General features: G+C 49.0%; 1 protein-coding gene across 3 annotated transcripts in view; it reads left to right on the forward strand.

Moving 5' to 3' along the window:
* The window catches only part of LOC133340501 (A disintegrin and metalloproteinase with thrombospondin motifs 18-like), a 119,540-nt gene that overhangs the window by 84,757 nt on the left and 17,784 nt on the right, over positions 1–16,999 (forward strand). For all 3 annotated transcript variants that reach the window (XR_009754906.1, XM_061548802.1, XM_061548803.1), the window contains 9 exons: positions 1,103–1,251; positions 4,463–4,635; positions 6,182–6,312; positions 6,924–7,047; positions 7,554–7,843; positions 8,211–8,364; positions 10,936–11,062; positions 12,772–12,973; positions 14,243–14,437. Coding sequence is in view for 2 of the 3 variants with exons in the window: in XM_061548802.1 (XP_061404786.1) it covers positions 1,103–1,251; positions 4,463–4,635; positions 6,182–6,312; positions 6,924–7,047; positions 7,554–7,843; positions 8,211–8,364; positions 10,936–11,062; positions 12,772–12,973; positions 14,243–14,437 (1,545 nt within the window). In the remaining variant the exon portion in view is untranslated. The remainder of the gene's footprint in view (positions 1–1,102; positions 1,252–4,462; positions 4,636–6,181; positions 6,313–6,923; positions 7,048–7,553; positions 7,844–8,210; positions 8,365–10,935; positions 11,063–12,771; positions 12,974–14,242; positions 14,438–16,999) is intronic.

Genomic DNA, 16,999 nt, shown 5'->3' on the forward strand with positions numbered 1-16,999 from the left:
GACGCTGTCTTTCCGACAGCTCTGCTGCTTCACCTGAGGACGGCTGCTTGCGTTGTGGCCGAAACGTCGTGAGAATTTTTATTTATTAAGTTTTATTTTTTTTATTTTATTATTTACCTTCTACGTGACTTTACCGAAAGAACCAAGAAGATGAATCCCTGCAGTCGCGAAAGCTTTAAATGTTTACTTCGCACAGCATCACAGATATCCCCGCAACGACGTGGGAGCCCGGCGAGAATCCTTCCACGTGCAGTACATCCACAGGATGCTGACTTGGGGCAGCTGCTAAAAGTCTGGCGTTAATAGATCAGGCGCCGCTTTGCGCACATACCAGCGGTGGTCAGAGAGAGACTGACCCCACCCTCTTGCGATGGACATTTCGATTTAGTTTTACTGGCTTATTGGAGGCGAGTGATGGCAATTTGCATGTTTAAATGGGGAGATGCCTTGACTGGGGGTGGGGGGGATAATAGCCATGGTGAATGGCTCATACACTGTCCACCTCGGGACGTAAATGTGTACACCACAGGTAATTATTATCGCTCACCATGTCGCGTGTGATTGGGTTAAGTGCGGGCAATCCCACCTATTCCAAGCCACCTGGTCAGCGTGGAAGAGTAGGCCAAAACATTTTCGTGACTGCAGGGATCCATCTTCTTGGTTCTTTCGGTAAAGTCACGTAGAATGGAAATAATAAAATAAAAAACATAATAAAATAATTCTCACGACGTTTCGGCCCCAACGCAAGCAGCCGTCCTCCTCAGGTGGAGAGCAGGTCTGTCGAGTAGACAGTCTGAATGACTCTGTCAGACTCTGTCTACTCGACAGACCTGCTCTCCACCTGAGGACGGTTGCGTGCGTTGTAGCCGAAACGTCGTGAAAATTATTAAATTATGTTATATTTTTATTATTTTATTATTTACATTCTACGTGACTTTACCGAAAGAACCAAGAAGATAGGCCAAAACACCCTCTTAAGAGCGTGCTCTCTCTCGTGCTCCCTCTAGCGGAGACCCCTTCACCTCGCAGCGACCTTGCAAGGGCTGCGCCTCTGACCCTGCTGTGCCCCCGTTGTGCTGTGCGGTGGTGTCGCGTGGCTCAGTGGTGCCGTCGCGGCGAATGTGTACGGCACGGAGAGGAGGGACCCCGCGCGGTGCCGGGGAACTGGGCTCCGTGGGCCGGCTGGAGCGAGTGCTCCCGCACGTGCGGCGGCGGGGTGACGCGTCGCGAGCGCGTCTGCAGCGACCCGCGGTGAGAGGAGGCCCCCCCCGCACCACCACCCATCCTGCTCATAATGTAAAGTAAAAAAAACTGGTCAATTTTTTTTTTCAAACCCTCCCCCCTCTCCACCAGGTAAGGGAGGCCCACTTAGCTATATAGCTCTTTTTACGAAGCGACCTGGCCACAAATGATAGCTCAAAGAAAGGGGCTTATCAGGTGCAAATTTTTAGCAGCCAAATATTCTAAAACCCTCGTTTCTAAAAATTGGAGGGAAACACCGGAGAAAAGTGCAAATGACCACAGGGAGACCATGCAAACTCCAAATATACAGGCATCATGGTTTGGATCAAACCCACGACCTCCTGTATTCCAGGTGAGGTCGTTCACATCCCACCACTGAGCTATATAACACATTTTTAGTTTTCTTATTCTTCTGTTGTGCACGGCTGATGTAGATGCAGAGCGACGGCTGCAATTTCGCCCGTGGTTGTTGTTGTTGTTGTTCTGGAGACCGGGAGATGCGATGATCGATGTTCGGTCACCGCGTTGATGATTGCTCACTGAACAGAGTGGGGCACGTGAAAGCTTGCCATCTTCCACCCCACTTTTTACAGGTTACACGTTGAAATTCTTTCGCACCGTACGTAGATAACCGTGCTAATCGGAGGTGCGGGGAAAACTGGCGACCTGGTTATCACAAATGATAGCTCAACGAAGTGGCTTATCATTCGTGTGGAAATGTACATCAGCCAAATACGCTAAAGTGCGTGTTGATTCTAAATGTGGAGGGGGAAAACCGGAGGACCCAGAGAAAAATCCACGCGACCACGGGGACAGGGACACGGAAACTCAAAAAATATACAGGCGCCATGGTCGGGATTGCAAACTGTACGCCAGGCGAGGTAGTTAACATCTTGACACCATGGCGTGTGTAAAAAGACAAAGATCCCCCGTTTAGCCTTAACATACTGTTGGTGCAAGTACTGTTCGTGAGCCACCTATGAAGCGCAGAAAGGGGTGAGTGGCCAGTGCCATGCCTGGCCGCCTTTGTCTCTCTCCTGGCGATGTTTACACACCGCACTCATTTGAGGCTTAGTCGACCCATTGGAGGCCCAGGACCGGTTCAGATAATAGTCACTGGTGTTGGCCGTGAGTGGTAATCAAACTCGGGTCGTTGGGTCCGAAGCACAGAGCGCTAACCGCTACGTTACGTCTCTCACATGCAAGATACAATGGCACATACACATCCACTTTACGTTTTTGAACGTGTATAGAGAACATAATTATCTACATATTTAACACACAGACACGCTGGATAAATACAATAATTGGACATGATCCATGTTTATTATCTGTCTACGATCATTGTAAGACCAAGCGGAGCGTATTAGAATTAGGCTAATCTTCTTAACTATAATATACAAACCACTGCAGGCGGAACATTTTCCATGCAGCTAACGTAGTCTGCACGACGCACCGGCATCCTTCAGGACTCGGCGCTCATACAAAAATTAGCGGGCGCAGTGGTCGCATTATTTCATATTTGATCTGGGCACCAAGTCTGGGACATCCAGTAGGAAATTTAAGACATGTACAAATACATTACTCCATATTACTGGTAATGTTATCTCAAAGTAAATAGTCATTATATTTCGGTTCTTTCTCTTGGCGCAGGCCAGGCCCCAACTGCCACTTAAAGAATTCTGGAATGTCGAGCGGTGAGCCCTGAGCATTCTGTCCCCATGAAATGGAATGGTCCCGTACTGCAAGGCACTTCACGTTCACCATTTCTACAGAAGGTTTTAATCTTGCTATCACGTAGAATAGGGCCCATTTAGTTTTTTTTATGCCAAATTTAAATATGTTCTTGCACGGTTGTAAAGCTAAATGTAGATTAACCCTGCGAGTGATTAAGTTCTAATTACACCGTTTTATGTTTTGAGATTCACTAAATATACGTAACAGCTCACAATTACATGCTCACTTTATAGTAAATGTGGATGCATACGTAATTCGTTGTTAATCTCGTAATTACAAAAGCAGATTGCTATATCCACGTAATTACATGTTGATGGTTTATCGTTAAACTTATTCCAAATGCTGCACATTCAATTGGCACACTTTGTGTGAAGGTATAGGGGCCGTGTATTGATGAGAAGTTATATATTGTGCACTATTTGCTATGAGTGACAGCCACCACCGCAGTGAGCTACCAGGGTCCAACGCTTAGCAGGGCAACACTTTAATGGGTCACTCGTTAAATATCCCCAGACATGACACCGATGAGTCTCGAGACAAAAGTGACATTTTATTCCAGATAAAGATGTATTAACCAAACAAAAGAAGCTATTACAGGTTGTCAATCAATACGTACAATAATAAAGAAAAGAATTGCACTCGTACGTTTTGTATGCGTAGCATTCATTCCACCGTTGGCTCTGCGCTTCGAGTGTTTGGCTCACAAATGAAAGTTCTCAATTTTAAATCCTGGTTGCGGGTCAAGAGTCAATATCATGAGCATCACCAGGAAGAAGTCTACATTTAAAGCCCTATTTTGATGAGCGGGCACTGCCGTAGGAATGTGGAATTTTTACCACCAGTTCAGAGCCACCACCATTGGGGTTGAGCGCCGTCTAATCTTTGTTCGAGCAGAACGGGGGGCACCTCGGCACTGACTTGCACGTGTTTAGCCAAGCGTGCACTGCACCTCTGACTAGCTACGTACGATGCGAAAGAAGTTGAACATACAGACGTATATATATATTTTTGGTTCTTTCGGTAAAGTCACGTAGAAGGGAAATAATAAAATAAGAAAAATATAAAACAATAAAAAACTTATCACGACGTTTCGACTGCAACACAAGCAATCATCATTTTATTTTTAGATTTAAAGCTTTCGTGACTGCAGGGATTCATCTTCTTGGTTCTTTCGGTAAAGTCACGTAGAAGGGAAATAATAAAATAATAAAAATAATAAAAATAAAACATTAGAAAATATATTGCATTTTATTATGTTTTATTTTTATTATGTTATTTTTTCCCTTCTACGTGACTTTACCGAAAGAACCAAGAACATAATTTCATTGTTTTATATTTGTATTATTTTATAATTTCCCTTCTACGTGACTTTACCGAAAGAACCAAGAATATGAATCCCTGCCGTCGCGAAAGCTTTAAATCAATACATACGTATGTACACTGTGCACGCGTGTCCACTGTCAATGTTGGTGCTGGCTTGCAGACCCGCGTACGGGGGAGGTTATTGCGAGGGCCCGGGCAGGGTGTACCGCATGTGCAACGTGGACACGTGCCCCACGTCCAGCCCGGGGTTTCGGGCGCAGCAGTGCGCCGAGTACAACAGCAAGCCGTTCCGCGGGTGGCTCTACAAGTGGAAGCCCTACACCAAAGTGGATGGTGATGCAAGATGTCTCATTGTCCTTTTCGAGGCGCCTCTCGCGTTCTATTAATGTGGCCAGGCTATAAACTATGAACTATTTTATGTTTTATTTTACCAGGTAAGGCCCACTGTGCTGTATAGCTTTTTTTCCGAGGCGACCTGGTTATCACAAATGCTAGCTCCACGAATTGGCGTGTTAATGTGGAAATGTATAGCAGCCAAATACTATACAATGCATGTTGATTCTAAATGTGGAAGGGTAAAACCAGAGGTCCTGGAGACAAATCCACGCGAAAACAGGGAGAGAGAGTGCATGCAAACTCCAAATATACAGGCGTTTGAGTCAGGATCAAACCCACAGCCTTCTAATTACCTGGCGATGTACTTCACATCTCGTCACCATGGCGCCCTGATCACAGACGGTGTTCTGACCCACAGACGGCGTTGTTGACAGAACATCTCACTCACAATGAATGATAAGCAGGCACCAGTTCAAATCCTGGTTGGGGAGAGCTAAATGGGGTCATATAAATTGGCAGTTATAGTAAATTACAGGCTTTTAAAATGGACTGCTGGATGAAGGCATCCGTACACTGTCAATGATGGGGATCGTTTCACCATACTTTTCCACGCTGGGCAGAGTGGTTTTGTGAATGGGAAGGGGCCAGGACTCGTTCAGATATTATTCGCCAAAGATGTTCGCTGTGGTTTGGAAACAAACTCAGTTGGATGGGTTTAGAGTGCAAATTACTAACCACTGTACCACAAAACGTTGGCATCCTACGCATAGAACTGGTCCCCACTCATCACACACAAAGTTCTTGCCACAAATGAACCACACTACCTTGCTGTTCTCGTCCAGGAGCATAAACCATCACGCGAACTGTGGTCATCCTCACAGCGGCTTTTGGCGAGCCATCAAACAAAGACAGTGACTGCATCGCGCCCTTTGAGATGCGTTTCTGCGGCCGTCTGGAATGCTCTTCCTTCCGATATTAGGAAGCCACTGGAGCTATGCACTTTTAAATATAAATTGAAAAGTAATTTCTTTAGAACTGCTTTTTGTGTTGAGTTGGTTGTCATTTCCCCCTCCCCCGCTCCTACAATTAGTACGGTTGGCTATGTATGATGTGAAAGATGTTCAACACACACACACACAAACGTACTTTCCACCACGGGCTCAGAGAATATGTAAAGAGAGATGAGCACCACCTCATGCTTGTTTGAGCCTGGACACACTCTGAGTCTTGTTCTATTACAGTTCAGCGTTGTCCAAAACGTAACCAGCTGCGTGAAGCGTTGGCATCATGGGTGCGCAATGCGCTTCATGTGGTTGTCGTAGAGGTTTTTTTTAAAAATTGCCTTTGCATAATTTTGCTATCCTGGGAAGAGCTTCAATGATCGTGACATGTACGTTGAGCCACGAAGCACTTTGACCTTCTCCTTGCATGCCTACAACAGAGGGCACCCAGTGATGCGTCGATTGACCCCTGACTGTGTAATGCCGCCGCGCGTGCCCCCTGGATGGGCGTGGCTCACGCGTGTGCGTGCATGTGTGTGTAGAGCAGGACATCTGCAAGCTGTACTGCATGGCAGAGGACTTTGACTTCTTCTTTGCGCTGGCGAGCAAGGTGAAGGATGGCACGCCCTGCGCGGAGGGCAGCACTGACATCTGCGTGGATGGAGTGTGCGAGGTGAGAGGCCAATCATTGCAGTCATACTCGCCACCACCATTGTGGTACACCTCAATGCTGTCATCATTCTCAATGTTATCATCATCATCATTATACACATATCAATGCCATCATCATAATTGTTAAAGTCCTCATCATAAATCAGCAATGTCACCATCGTCATAATTTTCAATGCCATCATCATCATTACACGTTTGCTATCATCTGGAACGCTCTTCCTACCGATATTAGGAAGCCACTGGAGCTAAGCACTTTTAGCTCTCGATTGTAAAACTTATTTCTTGAGAACTGCTTGTCGTGCTTAGTTTGTTGGCCTTACCCTGCACGTCCGATTTGCACGATTAGCTACGTATGGATGTTGAACTTCTTTCGCACCGTACGAAGCCAACCGTGCTAATCGCAGGTGCGGGGGGAAGGATAACAAACTAAACACAAAAAAACAGTTCTAAAGACATGAGTGTTTCAACTTAGATTATTTCAAATCGCATAGCTCCCAGTGGCTTTCCTTATATCGGAAGGGAGAGCATCCTCGCTCTCAATCCCATCGCCGTTCCACACTGCCACCACTGCGAATCACCGTAACCCCCAACCCGGCGTTGCCCTCGGCGCAGGAGGTCGGCTGCGACCAGACCCTGGGCTCGGGGGCTACGCTGGACGCGTGCGGCGTCTGTAACGGGGACAACTCCTCGTGCCAGGTGTTCCGAGGGCACTACACGGCCCAGCACCACGCGGACGGTGAGGCCCACCCCCACCCCCCACCGCACCCCACGACGGCTCCACCGATAACGGTGCCGAGTTGTCGCGCCCAGGTGGGAGATGTTTCCGTGTGTAATCCTAATTGCTGTGGGCGATCATTGGTGCTGATGAAGTATGGTCAAAGAACTCCCTTGAATGAAATGCTTGCGGAGGCTTTGCTCTACGTGTGTGCCACCAGTAGTGTGGCAGTTAGCGCGCTGCGCTACGGACCCGGCAACCCGGGTTTGATCCTCGCTCATGGTCGACACCAATGACGATTATCTGTACAGGTCCTGGGCTTACCCTAAGTCGACTAGGTCTCAAAGGAGTCGCTGGTGCAGTGTGTAAACATCGCCACTCGGGAGACAAAGACGGCCGGGCGTGGTGCTGGCCACCCACCCTCCTCGTGTGCCGTGCCGGCCTTCATAGCTGCTCACTAACAACACTTGCCCCAGCAGTCTGTTGCAACCTTAACGGGCAATCGTTTCGTCTTGCTTTGCCACCAGAGTACCACACGGTGGTCGTCGTCCCTCCCGGTGCGCGGTGGATCCGCGTCTTCGAGCTCAGCATCTCGAGTAGCCTGCTCGCCGTGCGGACGGCCAGCCCCAGACACCAGGGTCCCCCCATCTCCTCTACCTCCTCGTCGTCGTCTGGCTACTACCTCAATGGCGCGCGCATCGCCACGTGGCCCGGGCGGCTGCGTTTCGCCGGCGCCACCTTCGACTACAAGCGGCCGTACAACCGACCGGAGAGCCTGAGTTCGCCGGGACCCACCAACCAGACGCTGGTGTTTGAGGTGCGGGCCCGTGCTGTCGCCCGGAGATACGGCGGGGCTACGTAAAAAAGCACCGCTTTTTGGAAAGAGCGGAGTGTGGACGAGGGAGGGTGGTGTACGCGGTTTGCAAGGTCGGTCACAGCCGCTGAGGGCGTGACAGGTTTCTGTTTCCAATCCCTGTTGCTCGATGCCCCATGTGCCGTTCCCGTTCCGCTGAAATGTGCACCGATGCCTAACTTTATTGACGGACGATATTGGCATGTAAAACAAAGATTTATTGAGGTCAGCATTGACAAAAAAATTCAGTATTGTGACATGGCCACTGATGTGAAGCCACCACCACTAATGATGATGATGGTGGTGATGTTGATGATCATCCTCACCGCAGGTACTTATCCAAGGCCGGAATCCTGGCATCGGCTGGGAGTACACGCTGCCCAAGGACTCGGATGGGCCCGGCGCTGCCGGCAAGCCGAGTGGCCGCAAGCACAGCCACGCGTGGGCCCTGTCGCGCTCCGAATGTTCGGCTACGTGCGGCGGAGGTGCAGGCCGCAGGCGGAAACACGGGAGCACATGGACACCGCACACACAACACAGATCCCCCATATAGCCTTAACAGACTGTAGGGGCAAGTGCTATTAGCGAGCACCTATGAAGGTCGGAACGGTACACGAGGGGGTGGGTGGCCAGCACCACGCCCGACCGCCTTTGTCTCCCCAGTGGCGATGTTTATATTCCATACGCAGTACTAATTTGAGGTTGAGTCAACCCACGGGAGGTCCGTGACCGGTTCAGATGCTCGTCATACGTGTTGGCCGTGAGCAGGAATCGAACTGGGGTCACTGAGTTTGTAGCGCAGCGCGCTGACCGTCCTCTCACCAAAGTAGCGCCTAACCACGACCTCTTGACCCTACCCTGAGGGTACATCTGAGTAGGGAGGAACAAATATTGGTTGGTTGGGAACAAACATTTGGGCAGCCAATATTCATACCCCCTGCGCTGTCTGGCAAGAGTTTCAAGCATCATTCATCAGAAAATAGGCGTTAAAGTAACCATCGGGAGTGCTGATAGTTGCTTGCATTGTGACCGCTGCACGTTTTATTATTATTTTCACTGCGGTGATGTCACAGTATCTTGGTGTGATTTCGAAGTGTGTATTTACAGGGTCTGTTTATTTTTGAGTTGTTCCCTCCTAAGTGTTGGGCCTAGCCAGGATCAGGCCCCACTTTGATGTACAGTCGCCATGACCTTGACACACATTAAAACAACCTTGCCATGCAGGTGCAGATACAACTTCATAGATTGTTTTAAATACGGGGCCCTGCCATATTAAATATCAGATGACGTAAATAGAATGTATATTCACCCATGCGATGCATGTTAATGCATTCACTATCTCTATACTAGGCTTTGCCTGACTGGCACTGAGGCTAATCCTGGTCACCAGTTGACAAAGCCCATCAGCCGTTGAGGCTAGATTAAATGAGTACCTATTTTCTGCAGCTCAACAGTAGTTATTTTACGTTTGAATGTTGAACTTCTTTCGCATCGTACGTAGACAACCGTACTCATCGGAGCGACTCGCCCCCGCCATCTCAATTTTAACATTTTCACCGTGAGCTCAGGGCCACGGACCGAGACGATTGCTCGTGCGATGCGCACTTCAGCAGGAAAACACCTGCTGTCCAGCAATATGACATTACTCATTGGTGGAGGGTGGGGGGGAGGAAGACACTCAGTCAGAATTACCGGAACTTTTCATCGCATCCACTCTTGTCGGAGCTCGGCGACACACGCTCGCGAAACTCGGATCGCCGGTCGTTGATGCCCCCCCCCCCCCCCTAATTAATTCGTGAGCCCGGCTCATTTTCTTGCCCATCTGGGGAGTAAGGGGCGAGTGACCCAAAGTGGTGGATTGGATTGGGGGGCGCCGTTTCCATTCACAGATGATGTCATGTTTATCAGGGCTTTGTCGCTAATTGTCCTTTAGAGCGAGAACAAATATGAATAACGCCGTGGGAAGAAGGGATGCTCTGGAAAGGCTTTAATGTGCAGCGCCGATGACGTGTCCTCTGTCAGGGCAGCACAAAGAGCCTTCGTCTATTTTCTGCTCTTTTTTGTTTTCGTGCTCAGGTTCCCACGCCCATTGGGACACCGGGCATGGGGTCAGTGGTTAAAAGTAAAAAAAAACTTTAATAATAGTTGCGGCAAACATTTACCCGCGACTGTTCTCTGTTAGCTTGCGGGACTTTGTGCGATAAGCGTGTAGGTAGGGCTTGAAGCCCTATTCCAATACAGAGGCAAATATCCCGAGTTCGCCCTTGAATACTGCAGGGACGCGTGATGTGTGTGAGCGCCTATTTGAGGCCGGTGCGGTGCCCTTGAGCACCGAGCAATGGTGTGGTGGTATTTACACACGACTGGCAGCATTTATCTCCCCAGTGCTGATGTTTACTCAGTGCACCGGGCGCTCTTTAAAGACTAAGTTGAATGACGTGCCTGGGTGGTTCAGCCATCAATGGCACTGAGATCCTGGGTTTGAATTTGGGAATCCACCAGGGCTCTCTATTCTAGTTCGTTGATGGTCTCAGCTCCGTCACCAATGACTGCATAAAACGAATCTATTCAATTTAATTGGCTCTTTCACTTAGTTTGGCAACACTCCAGTTTTTAGAATTACAATAATCTATTTAACTGCCATGCAATGAACAATTATCCAGAGTAGATCAGGCGGGAAAGTGCAGCACCGCCCCTCGTGTGGTGCAAGAGGCCACTTTAAGATTTTCTCAGAATTAGTTTCGTGATATCTCCTTCTGCGGGCCCTTCTTTAACACGAGAGCGAGTTCAGCGTGGTTTGTTTGTCTCATTAAACGATGCCAATCACACAATTGGAGCATAATTGGAACAAAGAAGAGGCTCGGTCACGCTAAGCTGAGCAAAGGGAAAGCTCGGACAGCGTTTGCCATCGGTGTGTTGGGAATTGATCCCGAGCTGCTGGGTTTGCAGCACGGAACACTTCTGGTGTGCACCACTGCTCCCCCACTCATCTTTCGCGCGCACCACTTTTGACACGCGTTTCCTGCCTGCCCCCACCCCGTCTCGCACGCGCGCAGGGCAGCTGCAGACGCGTGGCGTGTGCCTACGAGACCGACGGACGCAGGTCAACGGCTCGTTCTGCGACGCCAGGCAGAAGCCGGCCACGACCACGCACACCTGCAACCACAACCCATGCCCTGCCAGGTGAGGATGCAGAACTGGTGAACCTGCCACGGTGGCGAGATGTTAACTACCTTGCCCTGGTATACAGTAGTTCATGGGTTCGATCCCCACTCTGACACCTGCCGTATATTTGGAGTTTGAATGTTCTCCCCGTGGTCACGTGGATGTTTATCCGGGTCCCACCGGTTTTTCCCTAAACAACTTAAAAACATGCGTTGAGAGCATTTGGCTACTATACATTTCCACGTGATAAGCCACTTCATTTATGGCCAGGTCTCTTCTGGAAAAGAGCTATACAGCCCAGTGGGCCTTACCTGGTAAAAATAAAAATATATTTTTTATGATACAGATCTCACCTGTGGATCATGTAAGCGGCGACTCATGAGCAAAGTTAACAGGGGCGGTGCTTTGCCTCATTCAGTCTTGCGTCTTCCGTCTGGCCAGGTGGCATTGTGGTCCATGTCGTCAATTTTAAATCGTTATCGAGTCAACCTATCAACCCCTGCGTGTTTGGTGTAATGGGTGGCACGCGTACTGCTGCCCCGATGTCAGCAGTGGTTATCCTCTGGAGACACCAGCTTTCTATTGGTTCCCCTGCTGGTTCCGGGCAGCCAATGGGGCTCTGCCGTACGTCAGTGTTGAGCGCAATGGCACCTGACTAAATTTTGCAACGCCTCTTTCTGGCATTAATTTTGTCTAAAGCCCTGTTGTCTGGCCCACTAAACAATTCAACTAAGAAGCATCACAAATTAGACAAACAGGGGTTTTGCTTCTATATACATTCCTGCGTCGGTCATGGGTGCTGCGATGGCTTGGGGAGGCCTTCATCCAGCAGTCGATTGAACATTGCTGCTGCAGCCGCTGCAGCTGTTGTTAATGATGATGATGATGATACATAGCTCGGCTATATAAGTATCTGGCGTGAGTCTGAAGTTTCAAAGTCACCATAGTACGACTTTCAGGCCCACTTTCTAATTTTGCTTTAGCCATGCCACATCCTATGCTGGACTCCCCTCGTATCCTTTACCAGCTGAGAGCCACGCGGAAACCGATTTCCACAGCCGTGGATTGATACTGTGTGGACGCCTTATCCCCACATACGCATCGGTTTCCCCAGGTACTCCAGTCTATTCCCGCTTACAAAACATTCTCCAAAAATCAATTGGCCAAACATCTTAATCCGGGACCCTGCAAACGTGAGCCATGGGGATGACGGAGGAAATTAACAACAATTTTCATCATATTAACGTTGGACTGAAATAGTACTTATAGTCAACTCTCAAAAGCCCCTGAGTAGATGTTTGGACCTGTGGAGTACATCTCTTGATGTGCGCGCTGCTTTAATCATTGGCTGCTCCTCACTTGTCGAGGGTCAATGCTTTTCTGTCGCCTCTTGCGTTTGCACTGTCTTTTTCGATTCACGTGTGTTTACATCACTGTTAAGCAAAACAATATAGAGCTTGCTTCCACATAAAACTACATTTTCCGGCGTATATTTGTCTCACATTATATTTGCACAGTTTTCAATTATTTTTTTCTCGTCTTTTTTCACTTACGACCGTTACACATTGCATTTGGTATTTGTGCAATATTCCTTCAGGACCCTGTACTCGTTCTCCACAATATCGATGTTATTTCGTCTTAGTTTTGTTGCTGGTGACGCTGGTGGTGTTGGCGTCTCTGTGCTCTCCCGTGTAAAACGAGCTCTCGCCTGTGCGTGTGTGGAGCAGCTGGTCTGCAGGAGAGTGGAGCGCGTGCAGCGTGAAGTGCGGGGGAGGTCAACAGACGCGCGCCGTTGCTTGCGTCCGTGCCGGGCCATCGGGAACTCTCCCCGCCGATGACTCGGCGTGCCCCGCGCCAGCGCCCGCCAAGACGCGAGCCTGCAACCCACAGGACTGTCCCCCGGCCTGGGTCATGGGGTCCTGGTCTCAGGTCGGTTGCGCAAGTCTGCAACTCTCGCTCGCTCGTATTCATGGAAGATACATATTCTTGGTTCTTTCAGTAAAAGTCACGTAGAAGGGAAATAATAATAAAATTATCTAAAATTCTCACGACGTTTCGACTGCAACACAAGCAATTGTTTTATATTTATATTATTTTAATATTTCCCTTCTACGTAACTTTACCGAAAGAACCAAGAATATGAATCCCTGCAGTCACGAAAGCTTTAAATCATAATTTTTCGTGGAAGATGTTGCGAGGGTGCTTTTGGCTTTGCTCCACATTTCTCTTAATTTTCCCAGATTCGTCAAATTTTTTTCAGTTCAAACACACACACACACAAAAACAACCCCACTATGTTTTAAACATGTGTTAAAGATGACGGGTAATTTATTGCGATGAAAGTTAGCAATCCTTTGAAAAAAAACCCGCACACACACAAGGTACTTTAATCTGAACATTTACCATCTGGTGTGGTGCCATAGCCTCTATTTCAGTTCACTCACTGGGGTCAGTTACCTCCCGATTACTCTTATATCACTACTACCACGGTTACTATTCCCATGAACGTGACTGTTTGATTCATCCACCCACGTTGAGGATTTGATTTACCAGACTGACCGTTTCACCTCATCCACAGTGTTTAACCCCCGCGTTGCAGGTCACAACAACGCACAACCACTTACCTACCAACTCGCACACTCACAAATTCACTCACTCACTCATTAACCCACTCGCTTCTTCCCTCGCTGTGCTTCACATCTGGGATTCCCTCCCATCGTCTTTTTTCCGAACGTCTCACAACCTTGCTCAATTCAAGAAAAATGTTGACTGTCATCTATTTCAACTTTAAGAGTGCCGTTTGTTGCTGAACATTTTTGGACATTTGGACCTGCTGTGCTCAAAAATTGTGATGTAAACAAAACCCCATGATTTTTGAAATCGCTGCTCGAATGTTTTGCAGTCGCCGCATTAACTTTATATTATTTATAAAAAAAATATTTCACCTGGACAAATCCCTTGATATGGAACACCTTGCTTTGCAAAGATGTTCAGGGTGTCAACTGCCACACGCATAGCAAACACGTAACGACATTGTACGTGTACCGTACATCTCATGCGATTTACATTCATGCAATGGAAACCACAACCACGCCTCCGATCGGCACGGTTGGCGTTCCTTGCTCCACCACGGTTGGTCCTCATCAGCGTCGCGTTGCACCGCCACTTTTTTCCCGTCACCGTCACCGCCGCCGCCAGTGTTCCAAGCCGTGTGGACGCGGCGTGAGGACACGCGCCGTTCAGTGCCGCAGCTCGGGCCGCGGGGGCCGCTCGCTGCCGCTGGCGGACGAGCGCTGCGACGCGCGCGGGAAGCCCGCGCACCGCGAGTTCTGCATGCTGCGCCGCTGCCGCAGGGAGCCTCACCTGCAGTGGCTCATCTCGGCGTGGTCCGAGGTGGGTGTCAGTGGCGAGCGCGCGCGCACGTGCGCGTGGGTTGCCATCGCCGTCATCATCGTGGTTGTCACCATGACCAACATCATCGCCGCGCATCCGATTTGCACGCTTGGCTACGTACGGTGGCGAATGAAGTTGAATGTACGTAAATACATACGGCATCATCGTCATCAGCATACACCGTCTGCCGTGATTAATCCACTGCCGGACGAAGGCCTCCCCAAGCTGTTGCCGTCTCTCTCGCTGCCCCGATGTTAGATGTGCACCCATAGCGCCTGCGCACGAGCTGATGTCACTTGATGGCCTTTTAGCAATAGGTGGCCGGGTGGCTCAGCGGGCTAAAGCTGTGTTCGGGCACTGAGCGAGCTGCCACTGGTAAGCACCCCTCGGTTTGAATCCAGGTTTTTCAACACCCGTGAATAAATCTGGTGTTCAAGTTCTTAAGTACAGCCAAGTTGGTTGCCTCCTCCTGCTCAACAATGATTGAACAAGATGAGTAGCTTTTATTTCGATTCAATGCTTTTGTGACTGCAGGAATTCATCTTCTTGGTTCTTTCGGCGAAGTCACGTAGAAGGGAAATAATAAAATAATAAAAATAAAACAATACAATAAAATAAAATTCTCAAGACGTTTCGGCCACAACGCAAACAGCCGTCCTCAGGTGAAGGACGCTGTCTTTCCGATAGCCCTGTTCTTATTATTTTATTATTTCCCTTCTACGTGACTTTACCGAAAGAACCAAAAAGATGAGTGGCGATAGAGAGGCAAAAGTGTTGAGGATTTTCTGACACCTCATGAGTTATTCGAAGCAACAAAGGGAACTGTAGTGAAGAATACAGATTAGGTGGCACTGTGGTTGGAGGAAATGACACGCACTCAGAAGCACACAAGTTTAAATCCTCATCAGGGCTCAACTGAATCCTCTCTAGGAAGTTGATAAAATGAGGGCCACTTTGTTTTATGGTTTTTGTCTTCCGACTGTGGAATGTTCACTACTGGCTCGGAGATGCAAATGCAGATTAGGGCCATCCCATTAATTACTGAGCTGAGAGAGACACTTTAGTTGTCTATGCCATTGTACGCTGCCAAAGAAAACTGTGACACGTCCACAACACAAGTCACTGGCAGCGATTCAAATAAACGACGGCGCCCATTCTCATTGCAACAAACTGCGGGTAGTGTGAGATCTATCCGAGCTTTTCCGTCGGCATAGCAAAAGCAACAACGTCGCCACTGAAGACGGCGACGTTGTGAAATCATCAGAGGCTGCCGAGCGCCTGGTGGTAGCGGTGGCTTTGAGAAATTGAGACCCGGCCCCTGACGGTCAAAGCCCACCTGGCCAGAACTTGACTTGCCAAAGCCGTTTCCTTGATAGTATAAAGCATCAACAGCTGTGCACCATGGATAGTATAAAGCACCAACAGCTGTGCATCATGGATCATCCTGAGATGATACAAGAGCTTGCCGGGTTTTCTTCGTTCATCTTAACCTCCCCCCCCCCCCCCCAGCGGTTTAAAGAGACATCGAATTGTAGTAACAGACGGCTGGAACAAATTGTAAGTGCGGGCATCTGCAGATGTCCTCGCTGTGGTGTAAAATTAGCCAAGGTGATTGATCACATGCTATACCATACACAGCTCAGAAAACTGCATTTGATATGAGCTATGACACGAGGCTCATCAATTATATGTTGAATCCCTATGCAGAACATACATGTATTATGTCCATGCAGTATATCATGGTAAGGGCAGGGGGGGGGGTTAGCAGTGGCACAGTGGTCTGCGTATTGCGTTACGAACCCCCGGTGACCCGAGTAACAAATTTGTGTACGTGCACAGTTTTGGTCGGTTCAGAGGCACGGGCAACCACAGGATGAGCGGGAAGGCGTCCAGAATTGGTGGCAACAATTGCCCGAGCTCTGCGGACCTAGATTGGGACATTTGGCCAACTCCACGAATGTGGGAGGAGGCCAGAGCACTCGGTGCAAACCCACTCCGACAAGGGGGTAACAGATGGAGCAGATGGGGACTAGTTCACACTCGCCGTACCTCCTGGTAGGCCAAGATATGGCACCTGGACGCCCACAGGGTAGCGAGTTTCGCAACGTTGTTTGTGTGATCCTCCACCAAGCGATACTGGATCACAGGAGTGTGTCACCGCCGCCCGGCTAACATCAGTGGCGAACAATATTTGAACTGGTCCTTCCAACCCCGGTCCCCGCACCCTTTCAGCATCTACACTGACCAGGATGGTGAAGTATGGTCAAACAACCCCCATCGCCGAGTGTGCGGACCTTAATCCGGGAATGGTTTGTCAAAAGGCGGGACATTATTTATTCTTCGCATCCATCACGCTTAAATACTCACACCCTTGGGTGCTAATGCGTAACACATTTGCCGATGCCGGTTTGTGTTGCATAATGGAGGCTGGAGAAATGATATTTGTAACCTGGGTCCGTGTCTCTGCATCTGACGTAGTCAAAAGGGGACTTTTTTGCATTTCTTTGTGCCGAGCCAAACTTGCACATGTGTTACGCAGCCTTGCTCGGCGAACCAACCTCT

Source organism: Lethenteron reissneri, chromosome 9 (genome assembly GCF_015708825.2).
Source record: "Lethenteron reissneri isolate LAM-NWPU_2019-01 chromosome 9, ASM1570882v1, whole genome shotgun sequence".
In the NCBI taxonomy this organism is placed as follows: domain Eukaryota; kingdom Metazoa; phylum Chordata; class Hyperoartia; order Petromyzontiformes; family Petromyzontidae; genus Lethenteron; species Lethenteron reissneri.